Here is a 15,346-nt window from a genome sequence, read left to right on the forward strand (position 1 = left end):
AATGTTCTTCTTGCAACATCTCACGTTCACTGTCTGGTGGGCATCTCAGACTCGCACTCGTTGCGAAAAGTTCGTCCCCGAGACGTCCCTGGTCAGGTTCTCCACATTGGACGTCCACGAGATCCGCTGGACACCCGCCATGACAATCGTGGGCGCCTTGGATCAAGTCCCCTGCTAGAGGTGCTACATGACTGGCCTGTAATATCCTAACATTTGGCAAGCTTTTGAAACACCAGCTCCAGCAGGTATAGTGCAACCTCGCAATCGATCTTCTTCGTGCCACTCAACTTGGTCACAGGTCCTAGAACAATCTCCACGAATAGATTGCATAGATGGAACTCCCCACATACATAAAGTTCCCAAAACCATTAAGCTTCCATTATGGCTGTGGTCTGGCTTGGACAATGTAAATCTCCTCCCCTACCACACACCCTTCTATATCTTGCGGGCATCCAAAACTCTTCTCCAAAAACGTCCCTATAGCAGCAAGCCGCTGTCCCAGCGCCACCGAGTACTCCAAGTCCACCGACAGCTTCTTGGTGCTGTAATCCACCACTCTCTTCGAAACCTTGCCATCCGCGACTCCATCTCTCCCCGCCACGAACTCCTCGCTAAAGTTTGCAAATGCCACCAGCTTGACACTGCCATCCACCTTGTTCGCCGACAGCCTCCACGGCGTTCCTCTGGTTCCAGAGGCCAGAGTTTCTCCCAAGCCCGCCGCTATTTCCCCCTGGACTATCTGAGCGTTTCGATCGATCGGATCCACCGTATGCAGGACAAAACTTAGATCCGGAGCCAGAAGTTCCTGAACTAGAACCGCCATTGATGCTGCCTTCTGTGGTACCTTTGCAACCCGCCTGCTAAGAACCGCTCTTCTCGTGTATAGAGAAGCCCACACCCCTGCTACTGCCTTGCAAAAGTGTTCGGGCTCTGATAGCTTCACGTTGGGGATGGAGTCGTAAAGCCCGGCCCCTGACATGCCGGCTAGATCTTCTACGTTGGCGCTGGACCTGACGATAAGTCGTGCGTCGGATGAGAAGCCTTCCGCAATTTTGCTCATCGCAGACTTTGGCAATCTCTGTGACGATACCAGTTCGCGTAGCTGGTTGCAAATCCCATCGAGCTCACCCTCCTCAACCTGAGCTGTTTCCGTTTGCTCTAGCAAGTCGTGAAACGTATCCATACTCCCACTGCTTTCTAATGCCCCCTCCATTGATCCGAAAGGAATTACTAGCCCCGGTGGTACCAAAAACTTGCATGAAACGCCATTGTTTTGTTCTGCAAAGGCAAAAAACTAAAAACTTGCACACAAAAATTGAAATACTTACCTTCAGCAGAGAGCTCGGCCAGCGTAGCTAGTTTCCCGCAAGCGCTCGATTTTGCACCTGCTGTCGCCAAATCTGCATCCTTGAGATCAAGGATAACTCCTGACGAGCTTTTGACCACCTACAAACGTATGTTTTCCCTTCCCAACATCAGCAGGTTGTAGCATAATCTTCTGATCCAAGACTGTCAACCATGGCACATAGCGCTCTCAACAAAACATGTACAACTACACCATTGACAGGGAAACAAGCAGTGGTAACACAGAAGCGAAGACTATACCTTGCTTTCAGAAACAGAGGCTTCATCATGGGCACCCTTTTCTGTTTCTCTGGCCGTGGAGCTTGCTCCCTGCTCCGCTCCTTGAGTCGACACACGAACACCTACAGAAGAAGACTCCAGCCTAAAAAGCTGACGTTAGAACGTAGCAGAAGTGACAACAATAGGCATACTTGATACTTTTACCAAGCAACGACCGCATTTCCTTGATTTTATCGTCGTCGTCGCACGTCACAAACACAACTTTCTCCTGCAGAACCACCGAGTAAGGACTCTGTCTGGATCATATTCTGCAGCATACCTGACGAGCTCGCACACCGAGATGAGACAAATGAGGGAGCTCATGTTGAAGTATTACTCCGGCAACGTTGGGCCCAGCAGCGCGAACCTGCGCTATCGCATCTCATAAAACATTTACTCGAGACAAAACTAGTATTACCTCCTCATCGCCGTCAGCTTGTTTCACCAGAAGTATAACTGGTCCCTCAGCTGACGAAGGCAGTGATCCAGGAACAATTTTCTGGACCTGCAACAATTCACAAATCAAAATAATGCGCCGTTAAAAAGCCAGAGATGTCTTACCTCAAAAAGCTTTCCACACGCAATGCCGGGCATAAGAACATCCCAACCTTCGGTATGTAAAACGAAACGAATAGCCTTCAGGAGCACCGTACATAGCTTCGAAAGCTGGAAAACAACACTGAAGGGGAAAACTAGAATAAAACGCCTCATACTAAAAACGAGTTTTCTACCTGGCCCTGATTTCTGCTTCGGCGTACGTCCGAACCGAATTCTCGGGGATCCCCAACGCATTTCCAAGGTTCTGTAAGATTGTATACGACTTCATCTAAAAGGAAGCATCTATCTTTTACCTGTGCACGCTTTGGATACAGTTTAAGGAGCAAGTCTGAATATGTTTCGGCCATCCGATGCGTTCGATCTAATGTGGCTTTTAATCTTAAACCCCACATCCTGATATCCTCCTCACTCCCTAAAGACCAGCTCAGATTAGAAAACATATATAGAATTATTGACATACCTTTACCGCAAATGCCATCCTTTTCCCAAGTCATGAGTTCATTCTCTATAGCAAGACATTCAGCTTGCTGCCATCCAGACAAACCTAGCTGTCGAATGCCCAGAACAACTCCACCCAGCGGTTGCTTCCATTTGCTAGTACTTTTAGATTGGATTTCTCCGCTCAAAGATTTTGCTCCACCAGAGCTATCCATGGCATTTAGAAATCTGAGAGATTTGCAATGTTCATCAGTACACTAAATCTTATCAAACCATCGTTTTCACCTGCTCAACACGACGAAAAAGTAGTCCTCAAGGCCAATCTCGGAAAGACGCCACTACAAAACAAGAAGCTGACTGATACGCAAATACTCATCTGCAGCCTTTACCTTTTGCCGCATGGCAATAGCATCGTCGGACGCATCATTTCTTAGTCCACTTTCGAGGCCCTTCAAAAGAACAGCCCGAAGTCCCGTCAAAGCATGCATGGCACCGATTAGCATGTCCGAATTTCCACCATCCCCCACTTCGTCCAGTTTCTGCAAGAGTACGTGAGATATTAAAATTTATATAAAAAATAAAACAGAGAATGAACTTTGCACCTTCTTCTTTTCCATGAAATTATCCATCACGGAAAGTTGTTGCTCATCTAGTGATGGACGCAGCCCATCCAAACGTTCAGTCAAACTAAAAAGGCACTATGTTAATACCTGAAATGTGCATAACTAAAGCAACGACTAGTACCTGCTAGCATTGAAGAAGTCCTTGAGCTCACCGTGAAAGATCTTGAGTTGCTCAACAAACGCCGCACTGTACTCTCCCGGTGTCTTGGTCACACGAGCTAATAATGCTTCTGTCGCAACCAAATCTTCCGGACCAGCATTTCTGTGCAGTTTGTTCTGGATTGTATGCTTTATCTCTTGCTACTTTTACAAATACACCACGTCATTAGTCAAAACGAAGTTGAATGTTCACAAATACCTTTAGATCGTGAGGGATATCATTTCTGTGAGCAATATCCCTTATACGTGTCAAAGGAACGGCCGCTGTGAACTCAGCCTTAAATGATGGCAAGCAAGGATGGATATTTCTGATCACAACACGTTCCTAAAAACCAGAACGTTAACCAAGAGAAGTAACTTATGTAAAATAAAACCTCTGTTGTTGTTGTTGTTGTCTTGTCCGAATAAATGCTTTCAAGCTCCCGAAAAATCATCCGCGAGATTTCGGCATGTTTCTTGGGTCGATAATGACCACCATCTTCAAAACATTGTATTTGACCTGTACTTATCCACTGCAGAAACACAAAGAAACTTAGAAGCTCATCCATATTCTCTACCTAGAATCCAGTCTACCTTAAGATAAGTAGAAGAATAAACAAGAGCGTCCAGTCGATCAGCCTTGCCTAGATCATCTGTTAGAAGCTCCCGGACAACTTCCAACTGCACCGCACAGAAAGAAAAAACACGGAATTAGCTGAGCATCTGTTGCATTTAGAAGAGTACCTTTCGCCACCAATTACCAGACTTTTTATCTCCTTCCACGATGCGCAGCACCGCACCATCTAGACCTGCGGTTTCCCATTTCCCTCCTTGCCTGCTCGTGTGCTCGTTAGCTTTCATGAAGGCAACGTTTTTGCCTTGCCATCCTTGCGAAAAAGACATATCACCATCGCTTGAAGCAGTCACGGTTTCCTTGGCCTTCTCCTTTTTATCTTTCTTTTCATGCACGGGCGCCTCGACATGAGCTTCCGCAGAAGCACCGTTAGTCGTCACCACCAAATCAGGATTCTCCCACTGAGACACTATTTCGCTCCCTCCGCTGGGAACGTCTAGCACACGGTTGGGACCTTCCTCCCACGTAAGTCTTCCATCTCCGGCCACAATGACGTACTTAAACTCAGCTCGATCGCCCGGACTCGCCTCAATGTCCGCCACCCAACCGGACTCCGTCCATGTCATGCTCACGTGATTTTTCCAAGACCCCATGAAATCGGCCGAGCCTATGACAGCGTGATGCTCCCCAAACTTGACTTGATGATCCAATCTAAGCCTGAGTTTCACCTTGCCACCGTGACACCTGACAATCATCTTCCCTTTCCTGGAGAACAAAAACCAGAGTATGTGAGCTCATTCTCTCCCTGCTTTGAGAAAATCCGAAGAAATACCTGGTAGCACATTGTAACTGGCAGGATCGGAGCTCATTCCTCCACATTCCCTGGCGGTGCCAAAGCACAACGACGAGGCCGGTCTTCTGGCTGGAAACCCTACCTCGCAGCGCCGGATTCCACACAAACCTCGACTGCGCCGCGATGCAAACTCTCGTGTCGGAGATCGGCCTGACCGCCATCGGCATTGCGCCGGACAGAGAATGCAGCGCCATCGCAGGCGCCTTCACTCTTCCCGCGCCTCCATCCCTCCCAAATCAATCCCTAAATTCCAGAAAGATCGAAGGCAATGAGAGATATTGCGCTTCAAAAGAAATGAGCCAGCATTGGGTGCCACGTGTCGCACTGTGATGGATGGACGTGTTCTTTGTGACAATTGTTTTTTGCTCTAAAGCGACAATAGCATTGTTTGATTCGCGTACCGGTAAACTTCTTATACCGTACCGTTCTTGCTGATCATAGGAAAATCAAAACAAAACAATGAGCTGGTTTCACATGATCATATAGAGGCCAGCGTACGAATGTTCACGGGATAAACATCCTCTAGCGTACCGTTCCACCATCGATGTGCTGCGATGCTATTGAAGGCCTGCGAGGGATGGACCATGTCCCAGAACATAAAGTTGGATGGCTTCTCGCAAAATTCGCCACCGTCGAAGCACCATCTCCACGGCTGGTTGAGCGGGCAGCATCCTTGTACAGTGTTGCTAAATCCTGGAAGAAAGAACCAAGTTTGAGTCACACCACTGGAGCTGTGCTAAGTTACTGCATTGCAATCCAAAAAAGCCAATGAGCAAGCAAACACTGGCACTCAAACAAAAGCACTGAATCACTGAGCTCTTTGTTGGTAAATTCTGGAAGAAAATGCTAAGTTTGAATCCAACCACTGAAGCTGTCCTAAGTTCCTGTAATCCAATCAATGAGCAAGCAAACACTGGAACTAAAACAAAAGCACTGCCATGGAAACGAGAAGAAAACAGTGCGATCACACAATTTTTAAGTGGATGAATGACGTACCGTAAGCGTGAGGATTGGACTTGACTTGGAGCATCAGACCTTCCATGTTGGCTGTGACAATGCGAGCTCCTCTCATGGAAATTCTCAAGCTGTCGAGGACCGACGCGAGGCCGAGGTTGAAAGACAAGGCCGCGTTCATGCCAGCTGAACCGCAACGTCCTAAACGTTGGTTCATTGGTATACATCCCACAGCACTCAGGTTCACAACCACGAACTTCCGAGCTCCCAACCGGTACAGCCTCTAGAAACACGGTAGAAATCACTAGAAGCTCGCGGAGGATCATCAAAAGTACCTCGAGCTGGAGAGCAAATTCCACCAGCAATCCGTCACGAAGGTCTATAGGAAGCTCCGTCCGGAAACGAAGAACGAAATTGTTGACATCGTTGTTGGCAGTGCAAATGTAGAAAATGGAGCGAGAGATGAGACTCATGGCACGCATTGGTCCAAGCCTGCGTACCAATCTAGACTGGACTTCTCGAAAACCATCCACTTGGTTTGCAAACGATAGAACAAAGCCCTGCAAAAAGAATTCGCGAAAGCTGAGTTTGAGGATAGACATCCAAGAAATACGACAACGCTGATCATAGAACTCACTTACTTGCCCCGTCCATCGACCAATCCCCGAGCTGGCGGATCCGAAACTCACACCTTGAGTGATGTTGTCACCAGCGCTGAGATATGGGGGTGGAAATGGAAGTCCCAAGAGCGAAGCTGTGAAAAAAAATCTACACAGGTTAGAGAAATTCATGAAAGTGAAGAGAGGAAGAGAAATCCATGAAAACGAAGATTTCTTACGAACCTAGAAAGTCGGGGATGAGCTTTCCATCGCAAAACCGCCCAGTTGCGGCGTGATTGTCGAAATTGTAGCCATAGGGAGGATGATTTGCCCTCGCGATCGTCGGCAGCATGTTGTTGTTGCCGGAATCGACGAGCGAGTCGCCAAATGCGAAGAGCGCCGGGACGATTTGCGCGCTCGCCATTCCCAGCAAGAACGCGAGCACCACGAGCGCCCACATTGCCGATCCCAGCCACTCTCACAAAGAGACCGCATTCTCCCCTCCAAAAGAAAAGAAGAAAAAAGAAACCCTAGGAGGTTGAAAGAGTGTGAGCTCATGCCTTCTCCATTTACCTATTTCTAGGGCTCCAGTCCAGCAATGGCGAATGGCGCTAGCTTGGCACCATCGAGCTGGGCAGCATTCGCGGGATCCACGACCAGCAGCGCCAAATTCTCGCCTCTGCGCGTTGGATTCTCGCCTAAGAGAAGGATTAGGGCTTTGATCGTCGCGGCGCAGCTGAGGCCATCGCCGGCGGAGTCCGCTCGCACGCTCATGGAGGTTTGCTCCGAGGGGACGCTCTCCACATTGTCGAGCGATGGCTGGCCGATTGGAAGCACAGTCCAATTTGCATTGGATGTGAATGGATGCCCGGTGTTTTGCTTACGTCCACCGACTCTTCATGCGAAGAATTTGGGTGATGATAGCAGGAGTAGCCTCCATGCACAGGTGAGTGATGAGAATTTGCGCCGAGAATTCGATGGTTGTGACTGACACTTGTTTGGCAGCTCGATCAAAATGGTCGACGAGCGCAATGCACGTTGAAAGGACGTATCTCGAGAGCAGAAAAATCAAAGGTTGGTTGGTTTTCTCGGTGTTTTTCTTCTGTTTCTTATTTCATCAAGATGTAGCTCGACACAGTTTGGGAGCGTAGATTTGGGGAGGACTGTCCCGAAGAGCACGATTTGTTCACGATGAACGTGGAGGAAGTTTTCCAATGTCAGGATTTAAGCGAGGTATGCAACACCCTGTTTTGGAATGAGCTGACTGGCTTATCTTCGATAAACAAGGAAGAAGTTTGGGTCTCTGGAGTAGACTACACCGGTGCTGCTTCCGACCCTTTGAAGGATTATGCTCCAAGGATCGTGGAAGACATGAACAAGAAAAACTGGGAAGACATTCTCCGATTTTGTAGAGTGTATGCTCATCTGGAAGCAGAGGTAAAATCTCAAACGCTGAAAGCTTTTCGTATATTGATTATTTGTATGAATTCAGGTCGAACAAGCGAGCCTCACTTGGGTGGATCGACTCGGTTTCGACATGAGAGTTCTAACAAGATCTCCACCACGTATCATGGAAATAAGAATACCTTTCGAGCGGGAGGCTCTGGACGAACGGGACGCTCGCTCTTTGCTGACGATGATGGGCCAGGTTGCATGGGAGAAAGAGCGAAAAGTTGCCATTCCCGTTGCCAAGTGAGACCCTCCCTCTCTCTATCCAAGGTACATATATACTTCTCGAGAATTTCTACCTCTTATAAACTTGAAAGAATGATTCAACTTTGTCGAGCAGCGAGCCTCCATTCAGTGACGGGCAAGACACTCAGCGTGGTCGATCTCATCTTCCACGCATCCAAGTTCTTCACGAAAACCGGTTGCGTTCCATTGTTAAACATGAAGAGGCGAGCCTTGTCACCAGTAGCAAGCGTTGGATAGACGCGAGACGTGATACAAGCGCGTCCCCCTTGCACGAAAGTCTCCACGATGGAGTGATCCACCTACACAAGTTGCATCGCGCAACACCCAAGAAAGGATTAGAGCAAGCTCCGCGCACGATCCAATGCTTACTATGACACGCAACGAGAGCGAATCCTCCGTTGGGAGCCTGTGGAAGAGCGTTCCGTACACGGTTGTGTCAATTCCGGGTTCTAGAGATGATCTGGAAACGTGGGGATTAGAGACGTGGATCGAAAACTTTAGCAAGAAGAAGCTTGCCTGCTTTGGTCGCTGCAAACCCTTGTTTCCCAACTTCCATCTCGTTTTAGTGTCATGTAGAAGTAGACTGCTGTCATCTCTTGCAACTTGTCTTCAGCAAGAACAAGGAGGCCAAAAGGGCCATAAACACCTCTGTGAGTTGCCCCACCTTGGCTGCAATCGTAAATCTCACTCTCTGGAAGTGCGTCCAGCTTGCTTGCATCTGGATACTCAAATCCCACCTCAATGTCAAGCTGCACAAGTGAACAATAAAGGTGGTGAGAGAGATTGGCATCTATTGATTTTTCATTGGTGAAGAAAAAAGGCATCTATACCTGTGCCCCTTGAGCTGCATCAACTTCCACCACATCACCACCTTTGAGAAGCACATTTGATCTGCTCACTTTGTCATGCCTGAGGGCCTCTACCTCCTCAATTGGCCATTGGATCAAGTTGGTGCCAGTCAAGTTGTCAAGATACAAGATCCTGGGCAGTGTCTTTTCATGCAAAGACAAGTATGTGAGCCCAAGTGGAAAAACAAACAATAAAATGGCATTTTACCTGCACCGAAGACCACCCCTTCCTGATATCATCTTGCAGACTGTCTGATTCATTAGCCCATCCCCACAAGATTCTCTTTTGGTGCTTAGAATCAAAAAAGGTCTTAGAGGCATAATACTTACCATAATCATACCTTAGCCCCAGCCCAACATCATTGTCAAGGGCATCAGGGATCCAAGTATGAGAGCTCTCAGAATACAGCCCAATTGCATAGTAGTCATGCTTGTCATCATCCAGGCTGGCCTTGAGAATGTGCTTAGTGAGCTCATTGGTCTGAACTTTGGATGTGTCCAACCCATTGCTGGTGGCAGTTGAGACTGGATAGAAATCAATGCACTCCCACATCCCTGTGCCTTGAACAGTGTGTAGATACTCCTCCTCCAGCTCCCAGTGCAGGAAATCAAAGGTTTTGTAGATGAGAGCCAGTCCAGCCCTGCCCTTTTTGGCACCAATTGCAATTCTCCACAACCCATCAGCCTCCAGCCATGCTGTTGTTGGATCCCTGAAGTCTTTAGGAGCAATCCCTGGTGGTGGCACCAGGATGGGATTCTCTGGGATTTTGATCCATTCTCTCAGGAGTGGATCTGAGGTGTTGAGCGGAAGAGCGAGATTTTGGACCTGAACAGAGGCATTTGTGGAGCCAGTGTAGAGCATGATCACTTGACCATTGGGGAGGATTGTTGCAGAGCCAGACCACACTCCATCTGCATCATACCACTTGTCTGGCTGCATTGCCAGATCCATATGTTGCCAGTGGAGGAGATCAGTGGACACAGCATGGCCCCAGGAGATGTTTCCCCACTCTACCCCATATGGATTGTACTGGTAGAACAAGTGGTAGTAGCCTTTGTGGAAGAGAGGACCTGGTATAGCCATAGAATTCATTGATGTCAGTAGAGTTTTTGAGAAAGATCTTGAGATCTTACCGTTTGGATCTGGTGAGGGAAGAATGTCCAGCAGAGGAAGATAGATCAGGGAAAATTGTCCAGCAAAAGATGATAGATCAGAGAGGTTTCATGGAAATCTTTTGTAAAAGCTTACCGTTCATCCAGTTGTTCCGCGGTTGGAAATGGAATGCCGTTCTCTCGCTGGCCAAGAAACCCCCTTCCGGAGCAATCCGTAAGAAATTCTCGGTGTTGCTCGAAGGAAGTGAGATCCAGAAAAAAGTTCCAGCGGCGACGCAGCAAATCCCCACCAGCGTCAGGACTAGATCAATGCGTCTGTTCCTGGAATTCTCCGCCACCGCCGTGGGATTCGAATGAATCTCCTCCGCCTCCTCCCCTGATGGGAGCTCCGCATAGCTCCGCTGAGATTCGGGATCCATGGCGCGCGCCTCAAGCCCTTCTCCTCTCACTCAGAGGCTATCGAAGTTTTGTCCATTTATTTAATTTTAGCCGTGTTTAAAATTACAATAATTGTTTATTGTAAGTTGAATAAAAACAATATAAATCGTGCTAACTGCATAACGACAACCACAGAAACGAATCCAACACTTTTGAGAGGAGCATACGAAAAACGGGCTAAATTTTGCATTGGCTCACAATAAAAAATCCACAAATAATCTGAATAAAAATAAATAAATGGTACATAAAGGATTAGGGCTAATCCGAAAATTTAGGGTTTTAGAGAGATTTTAGGGCTCGCAAATGTAGTGTCGAGAGCGATGGAGCTAGGGGCGCTCGCATCTTCTATCTCCTTGCTGCGCAGCTGCGAATCGACGAAGATTTCCTCTCGTCGCTGCCGCTTCTCCAGCCTTTCATTTTTCCGGCGCCAGAAATTTCGGTCGATCTTCGCGTCTGCTTCTTCGGTGATCCACGTAAACTCCTGGAATGCGGGTGGGAGTGGATCGAATGTTGGGGTGGACGGGAGGGATTTCCTCGATGCGGTCACGTCGATCGCCACGGTCAGAGCTTCGAGCATGGCCGGGAAGGCTGTGATCAAGGTCATTGGCGTCGGTGGAGGCGGATGCAATGCGGTGAGCCAGATGGTGAATTCCAGGCTTCCAAACGTAGAGTTTTGGGCTGTCAACACGGATTCTCAGGCTTTGCGGCGCTGCATCGCTCCAAACAAGCTCCAGATTGGGAAGGAGACAACATTTGGAAGAGGCTCTGGGGGGAAGATCGAAGTTGGCGAGGAAGCAGCGACGGAATCACTGGCCGAGCTCTCAATGGCTCTCGAAGGCGCAGATCTTATCTTCATTGCTGCTGGTATGGGTGGAGGCACTGGCTCCGGCGCAGGTTAGTCATTCTTCTTTGTTTGTTCTGGAGTTTATCTCTCGTGAGAGTCCTTCGTATTGAGCTAGAGATTGTTTTGTGAGAGTTCTTCGCATTGAGCTAGAGATTGTTTCGTGAGTGTTCTTCGCATTGAGCTAGAGATTGTTTGACCATCCATCGCTTAGACACTAACGTTGTTAACTTTGGCAGGACCAGTTGTTGCTCGCTTGGCCAAAGCAATGGGAGCACTCACGGTTGGAATCGTGACACAACCGTTCACTTTCGAGGGGAAGAAGCGAGCAGCCGGAGCCCGTCTCGGGATGGAGGCCATGAAGAACGCGTCCGACACTCTGGTGGTGGTTCCAAATGACAAGCTGCTCGAGACGGTGAGTGCCAACACTTCCATCGTGGAAGCTTTCAGTCTCGCGGACGACATCCTCCGGCAAGGTGTGCAAGGCATCTCGGACATCATCACAGTTCCCGGGCTCGTCAACGTAGATTTTGCGGACGTGAAGGCGATCATGTCGAACGCTGGCAGTGCGATGCTGGGCATCGGCGTTGGGGGCCACGGAAAGGATCGTGCCGAGGCAGTCTCCCGAGCGGCGATCATGTCTCCGCTTCTCCAGTGCTCGATGAACAGGCCGATGGGAATCGTCTACAACGTCACAGGGGGGCCCGACTTGACTCTCCACGAAGTGAACGTGGTGGCGGACAGGATTTACAGCATCGCTCATCCCAATGCCAATGTGATCTTTGGCGCTGTGATCGACGAGAGCTTCAAGGGAAAGATCCGTGTGACCGTGATCGCGACGGGGTTCCAGGATCAGAGCAGTGAAGAAGGTGGCGCTGAAAGCTTGGACTCTCTGAGATACAAGACGGTGGAAGACGATATCTTCGATTGGGAGAGGGGTAAGAGCTGGAACAAGGTGACTGAAGTTCCAGAGTTTTTGAAGAAACGAGCCAGGAGGAAGGACTAACGTACATAAAAGCGAATATACAACTTTAGTAAGTAGCAACTTTCACAAATCCTCTCCACTGACTGACGAACGTTTTTATGTCTAGTTTTTCAGGCTCGGTGATGCCTGAGCACAGTGGCGTAGCTGCTGCTCGTTTTGTTTCTAAGTTCCTCAAGGTGAGCTTTCTACGGGCGTATATTGTCACTGATGTATGATCGTTTCATTTCCAGATCACCGCAACTGAAACAAAAGATCTCTTACTAAATTTGAGAAAGGCAACATTGGAGTAGAAGAACTTCTCAGCGTTTCACTCTTTTTTTACAGGTACTGTCATTTCCTTGGCTACTGTCTCGTACTCGATCATCTTAATCACATACTTTTGCAGCCCAAAGAGATCAAACCTGATACGGTGATCGCCCTCCACATCCCCAGTAAAGCACGACAATGGAAACTCCATCACAAACGCTTCCTGGTTACTCTCATCCAGAAACTCAGGCCCAAACTTTAGCTCCGTCGTCGCCGCTGCGCCACGCTCCTTGGCTACAAACGTGAGATCGAGCTCCCGGGTGATCTTGACACCAATCGCCAGCAGCGAGCCACTGGCTTCCCACAGATCCACCGAGCTCTTGAGCGCCTCCAGCCCCTCGTTCTTGTACGCCACCTCGATCACCGCTCGCTGTGGCTCGAGGACTGAGGAGGAGAAGTAGCACTGGTCCGGCTCTTTGTCGCCTCGAATCGTCGCCAGGCGGGAGGCCCTGGCGGCGGAGATCACGTCGATGGCGCACTCAACCTCGGGGATGCACTGGATCTGGGTGATGATCATAGTGTTGAACCAGTTTGAGATTGTCTCGTGAACGATGGAAGGATCCCCGTGCATCCACACATCCCCGGCCTTGAATTCCAGGCGCCAGCAGCACTCGAGGCCACACATCCATGCATCGTAAGATTGCCAGGGTACGTTCCGGGCGACAAGAAATGGCCCCTGGCCCTCTCGATCGCCACGCTCGTAGGCTGCTATGGCTGCCTCGAGAGCAACGTCCAGCTCTCCCATATGGAACTAATATTAGGGCTTTGCTTGTAAAGTTAAAAATAAATAAATAAATAAATAAAAAATAAATGTTGAAATTTTACATTTAGAATATAATGATATATTACAATTAAAATATTAAAATATATAAACAAACCAAGTATTGCTACAATGCAACAGCAACTATATTTTTAATTTGTCCATATCGTTACCATCATATTCTAATGATCATGTGAAGCTCAATAATTTTGTTCTTTAAAACAAAGATATGTTATTGTTATGGATTTACCAACTTTTACGACGCTTTCCAATCGACTCTGGGCGCTAGGGTTTTGTGGTGTAATAACCAAAAGCAAAGATTATCATAATAATAATAAGCACAGGAAAAATGGATTGATCATGCACACATGGTCACGACGTCAACACATTTACATGGGTGGTCGCTCTCAGTGTGCAGAGCTTCCGAATAGACTCCAGCTTTGATCAGGTGCCACAGCTGGCCGCACATCCGCGGGACTTGGTAGCGAAATGGATGCAGCTTGACACGCCCCGGGAACGCATCCGCCACCTCCTGGATTGCTCCAGGAATCCGAGGCCGACGCTCTTCTGGAACCCGACAACCCGCCAAGCTCTGTATCTCGAGCAGCGTCACACAGCTGCTGCTGCCCATGAGCCCCCACACAAACTGAACCTCGTCGCTGTTCCACGCGCTCTCGACGTCCACCTCGGTTGAGTAGGGCGAGAAAATGCGGACGCGCAACGGTGCATGCCTGTCACTCCACTCCTCCAGGCTCAACAGCTGCATAGGATATATATATCAGATCGAGAACTATCACTGAAATCATCCTCCATAATACCTTGATCGCCCTGCGAGCGACTTCGAGCACCTCGAGGCCGTGGAATGGCTCCAGGAGTGCGGCGAGGTTGACGGAGCGAGGGTGGGGCAAGACCGCCGGACTCAGCAACAGATGCAGCTCCCTGATTCCGCCGAGGCTGGACTTCCTGCTCACAATGGGCTCGAGCCTCTGCGTGAGGTGGGCAGAGCTAGCAAAGGTGCTGCCGATGGTGAGCATCTTGAGCTTGGACAGGCGCAGGCCCTGGATGCCCCGCACGTCCCCATGCAGCTTGATCCACTCCACATTGCACGTAGACGGGAGGAGCTCCACGCGCGGCACCGCATTGCAGAACATACAGCGGAGCTTGGGCATGTCCAAGGCGATAGAAAAGTTGACATGGACGGACTTCCTGGTCCTCAGGAACAGGGAGTCGAGGCTGTGGCTCTCGAGCAGATGCGTGCCGGGCGATTTCACCACGACGTTGTTCAGCTTCAAATGAACAAGAGATTTCCAGTGCGCGAGGAGCTGCTGCAGGGTGAAAACATCCACTCCTCCCTCAAGAAAGCACAAGCGGAGATTGGGCAGGATGGGCGGCGCCGCCTCCGCTGGCAAAGGATCGAGCATGGCGTCGATGTGAAGGCAGCGGAGCTTCTGGCAGGCCGCGATGCTGCTCCAGAAACCATCCACAAACCGCGTATAGCTGCCGATGGAAAGCGAGTGGAGATTTTTGCCAATCGCCTCTAGCCAGCCAAGCGAACAGCAGCGCTTGGGTGATGGCGCAGCGCTGAAAGACAAGGATCGGAGGTTGGTACCAGTGTTGCTGCTGCCAAACCAGCGGACGAGGCCTTGCTCCTCGGCGGCGGCGCTTGTGGATTCCAGGCTGAAATGCGTGACGAGCCTTACCAGATGTGCCCACCGCTTGCTCACCAGAGAACACGAATACAAGTGGCGAGAGGAGAAGAGGAGGGACAGGATTCGGACGAGCAGCTCGTCGGGAAGGCCGTCCATCGCCAAAACGCTTTCGCATGATTTTAAACCTTTTGGAAACCCTATAAAACATATTTAGTTACCAAAAGCCTAAACCAAAAAAGATTAAGTTGGGGATGCTAGGATTCGAACCCAGAATTCTTTCTTCCAATGAAATGAGAATTACCACTACACCCCCTTAAACATCTGTATTTAATAAAGACTTCTAATTTGTCA

At 49.2% G+C, this 15,346-nt stretch overlaps 5 protein-coding genes across 6 annotated transcripts; 2 read left to right on the top strand and 3 right to left on the bottom strand.

Moving 5' to 3' along the window:
- Positions 1-299: 299 nt before the first annotated feature.
- On the bottom strand, positions 300-5,073 carry LOC9649031 (phosphoglucan, water dikinase, chloroplastic). Of its 2 annotated transcripts, XM_002976592.2 has the most exons (19): positions 4,787-5,072; positions 4,125-4,719; positions 3,975-4,061; positions 3,776-3,913; positions 3,601-3,726; positions 3,364-3,542; positions 3,222-3,306; positions 3,009-3,158; positions 2,905-2,957; positions 2,642-2,847; positions 2,475-2,593; positions 2,355-2,425; positions 2,185-2,302; positions 2,042-2,128; positions 1,904-1,990; positions 1,776-1,852; positions 1,606-1,726; positions 1,329-1,446; positions 300-1,278 (listed from the first exon to the last, which is right to left on the bottom strand). In XM_002976592.2, the coding sequence occupies exons 1-19, from the start codon at positions 4,999-5,001 to the stop codon at positions 380-382; spliced, it is 3,531 nt and encodes a 1,176-aa protein (XP_002976638.2). In that variant the 5' UTR covers positions 5,002-5,072; the 3' UTR covers positions 300-379. The 2 variants fall into 2 exon arrangements, with proteins under 2 accessions (XP_002976638.2, XP_024537262.1); XM_024681494.1 differs by having other exon boundaries at positions 2,475-2,847; positions 4,787-5,073.
- A 118-nt stretch (positions 5,074-5,191) lies between these two features.
- LOC9649376 (GDSL esterase/lipase At1g71691) lies at positions 5,192-6,879 on the bottom strand. The gene is made up of 5 exons (XM_002976593.2): positions 6,604-6,879; positions 6,403-6,515; positions 6,097-6,321; positions 5,804-6,044; positions 5,192-5,500 (listed from the first exon to the last, which is right to left on the bottom strand). The coding sequence occupies exons 1-5, from the start codon at positions 6,818-6,820 to the stop codon at positions 5,286-5,288; spliced, it is 1,011 nt and encodes a 336-aa protein (XP_002976639.1). The 5' UTR covers positions 6,821-6,879; the 3' UTR covers positions 5,192-5,285.
- A 12-nt stretch (positions 6,880-6,891) lies between these two features.
- LOC9649377 (glutamyl-tRNA reductase-binding protein, chloroplastic) lies at positions 6,892-8,139 on the top strand. Its single transcript, XM_002976449.2, has 5 exons — positions 6,892-7,306; positions 7,366-7,434; positions 7,489-7,593; positions 7,648-7,797; positions 7,853-8,139. The coding sequence occupies exons 1-5, from the start codon at positions 6,959-6,961 to the stop codon at positions 8,054-8,056; spliced, it is 876 nt and encodes a 291-aa protein (XP_002976495.1). The 5' UTR covers positions 6,892-6,958; the 3' UTR covers positions 8,057-8,139.
- LOC9649032 (acid beta-fructofuranosidase) lies at positions 8,015-10,539 on the bottom strand. The gene is made up of 7 exons (XM_024681496.1): positions 10,153-10,539; positions 10,038-10,046; positions 9,112-9,974; positions 8,886-9,047; positions 8,572-8,804; positions 8,425-8,515; positions 8,015-8,354 (listed from the first exon to the last, which is right to left on the bottom strand). Exons 1-7 carry the CDS (start codon positions 10,433-10,435, stop codon positions 8,133-8,135), a joined length of 1,863 nt encoding a protein of 620 aa, XP_024537264.1. The 5' UTR covers positions 10,436-10,539; the 3' UTR covers positions 8,015-8,132.
- Positions 10,540-10,746: 207 nt separating this feature from the next.
- On the top strand, positions 10,747-13,158 carry LOC9649378 (cell division protein FtsZ). The gene is made up of 5 exons (XM_002976450.2): positions 10,747-11,348; positions 11,535-12,329; positions 12,387-12,456; positions 12,511-12,604; positions 12,666-13,158. The coding sequence occupies exons 1-2, from the start codon at positions 10,775-10,777 to the stop codon at positions 12,299-12,301; spliced, it is 1,341 nt and encodes a 446-aa protein (XP_002976496.2). The 5' UTR covers positions 10,747-10,774; the 3' UTR covers positions 12,302-12,329; positions 12,387-12,456; positions 12,511-12,604; positions 12,666-13,158.
- The last annotated feature ends 2,188 nt before the right edge of the window (positions 13,159-15,346 follow it).

This window comes from Selaginella moellendorffii, unplaced genomic scaffold (genome assembly GCF_000143415.4).
Source record: "Selaginella moellendorffii unplaced genomic scaffold, v1.0 SELMOscaffold_31, whole genome shotgun sequence".
NCBI classification, from domain to species: domain Eukaryota; kingdom Viridiplantae; phylum Streptophyta; class Lycopodiopsida; order Selaginellales; family Selaginellaceae; genus Selaginella; species Selaginella moellendorffii.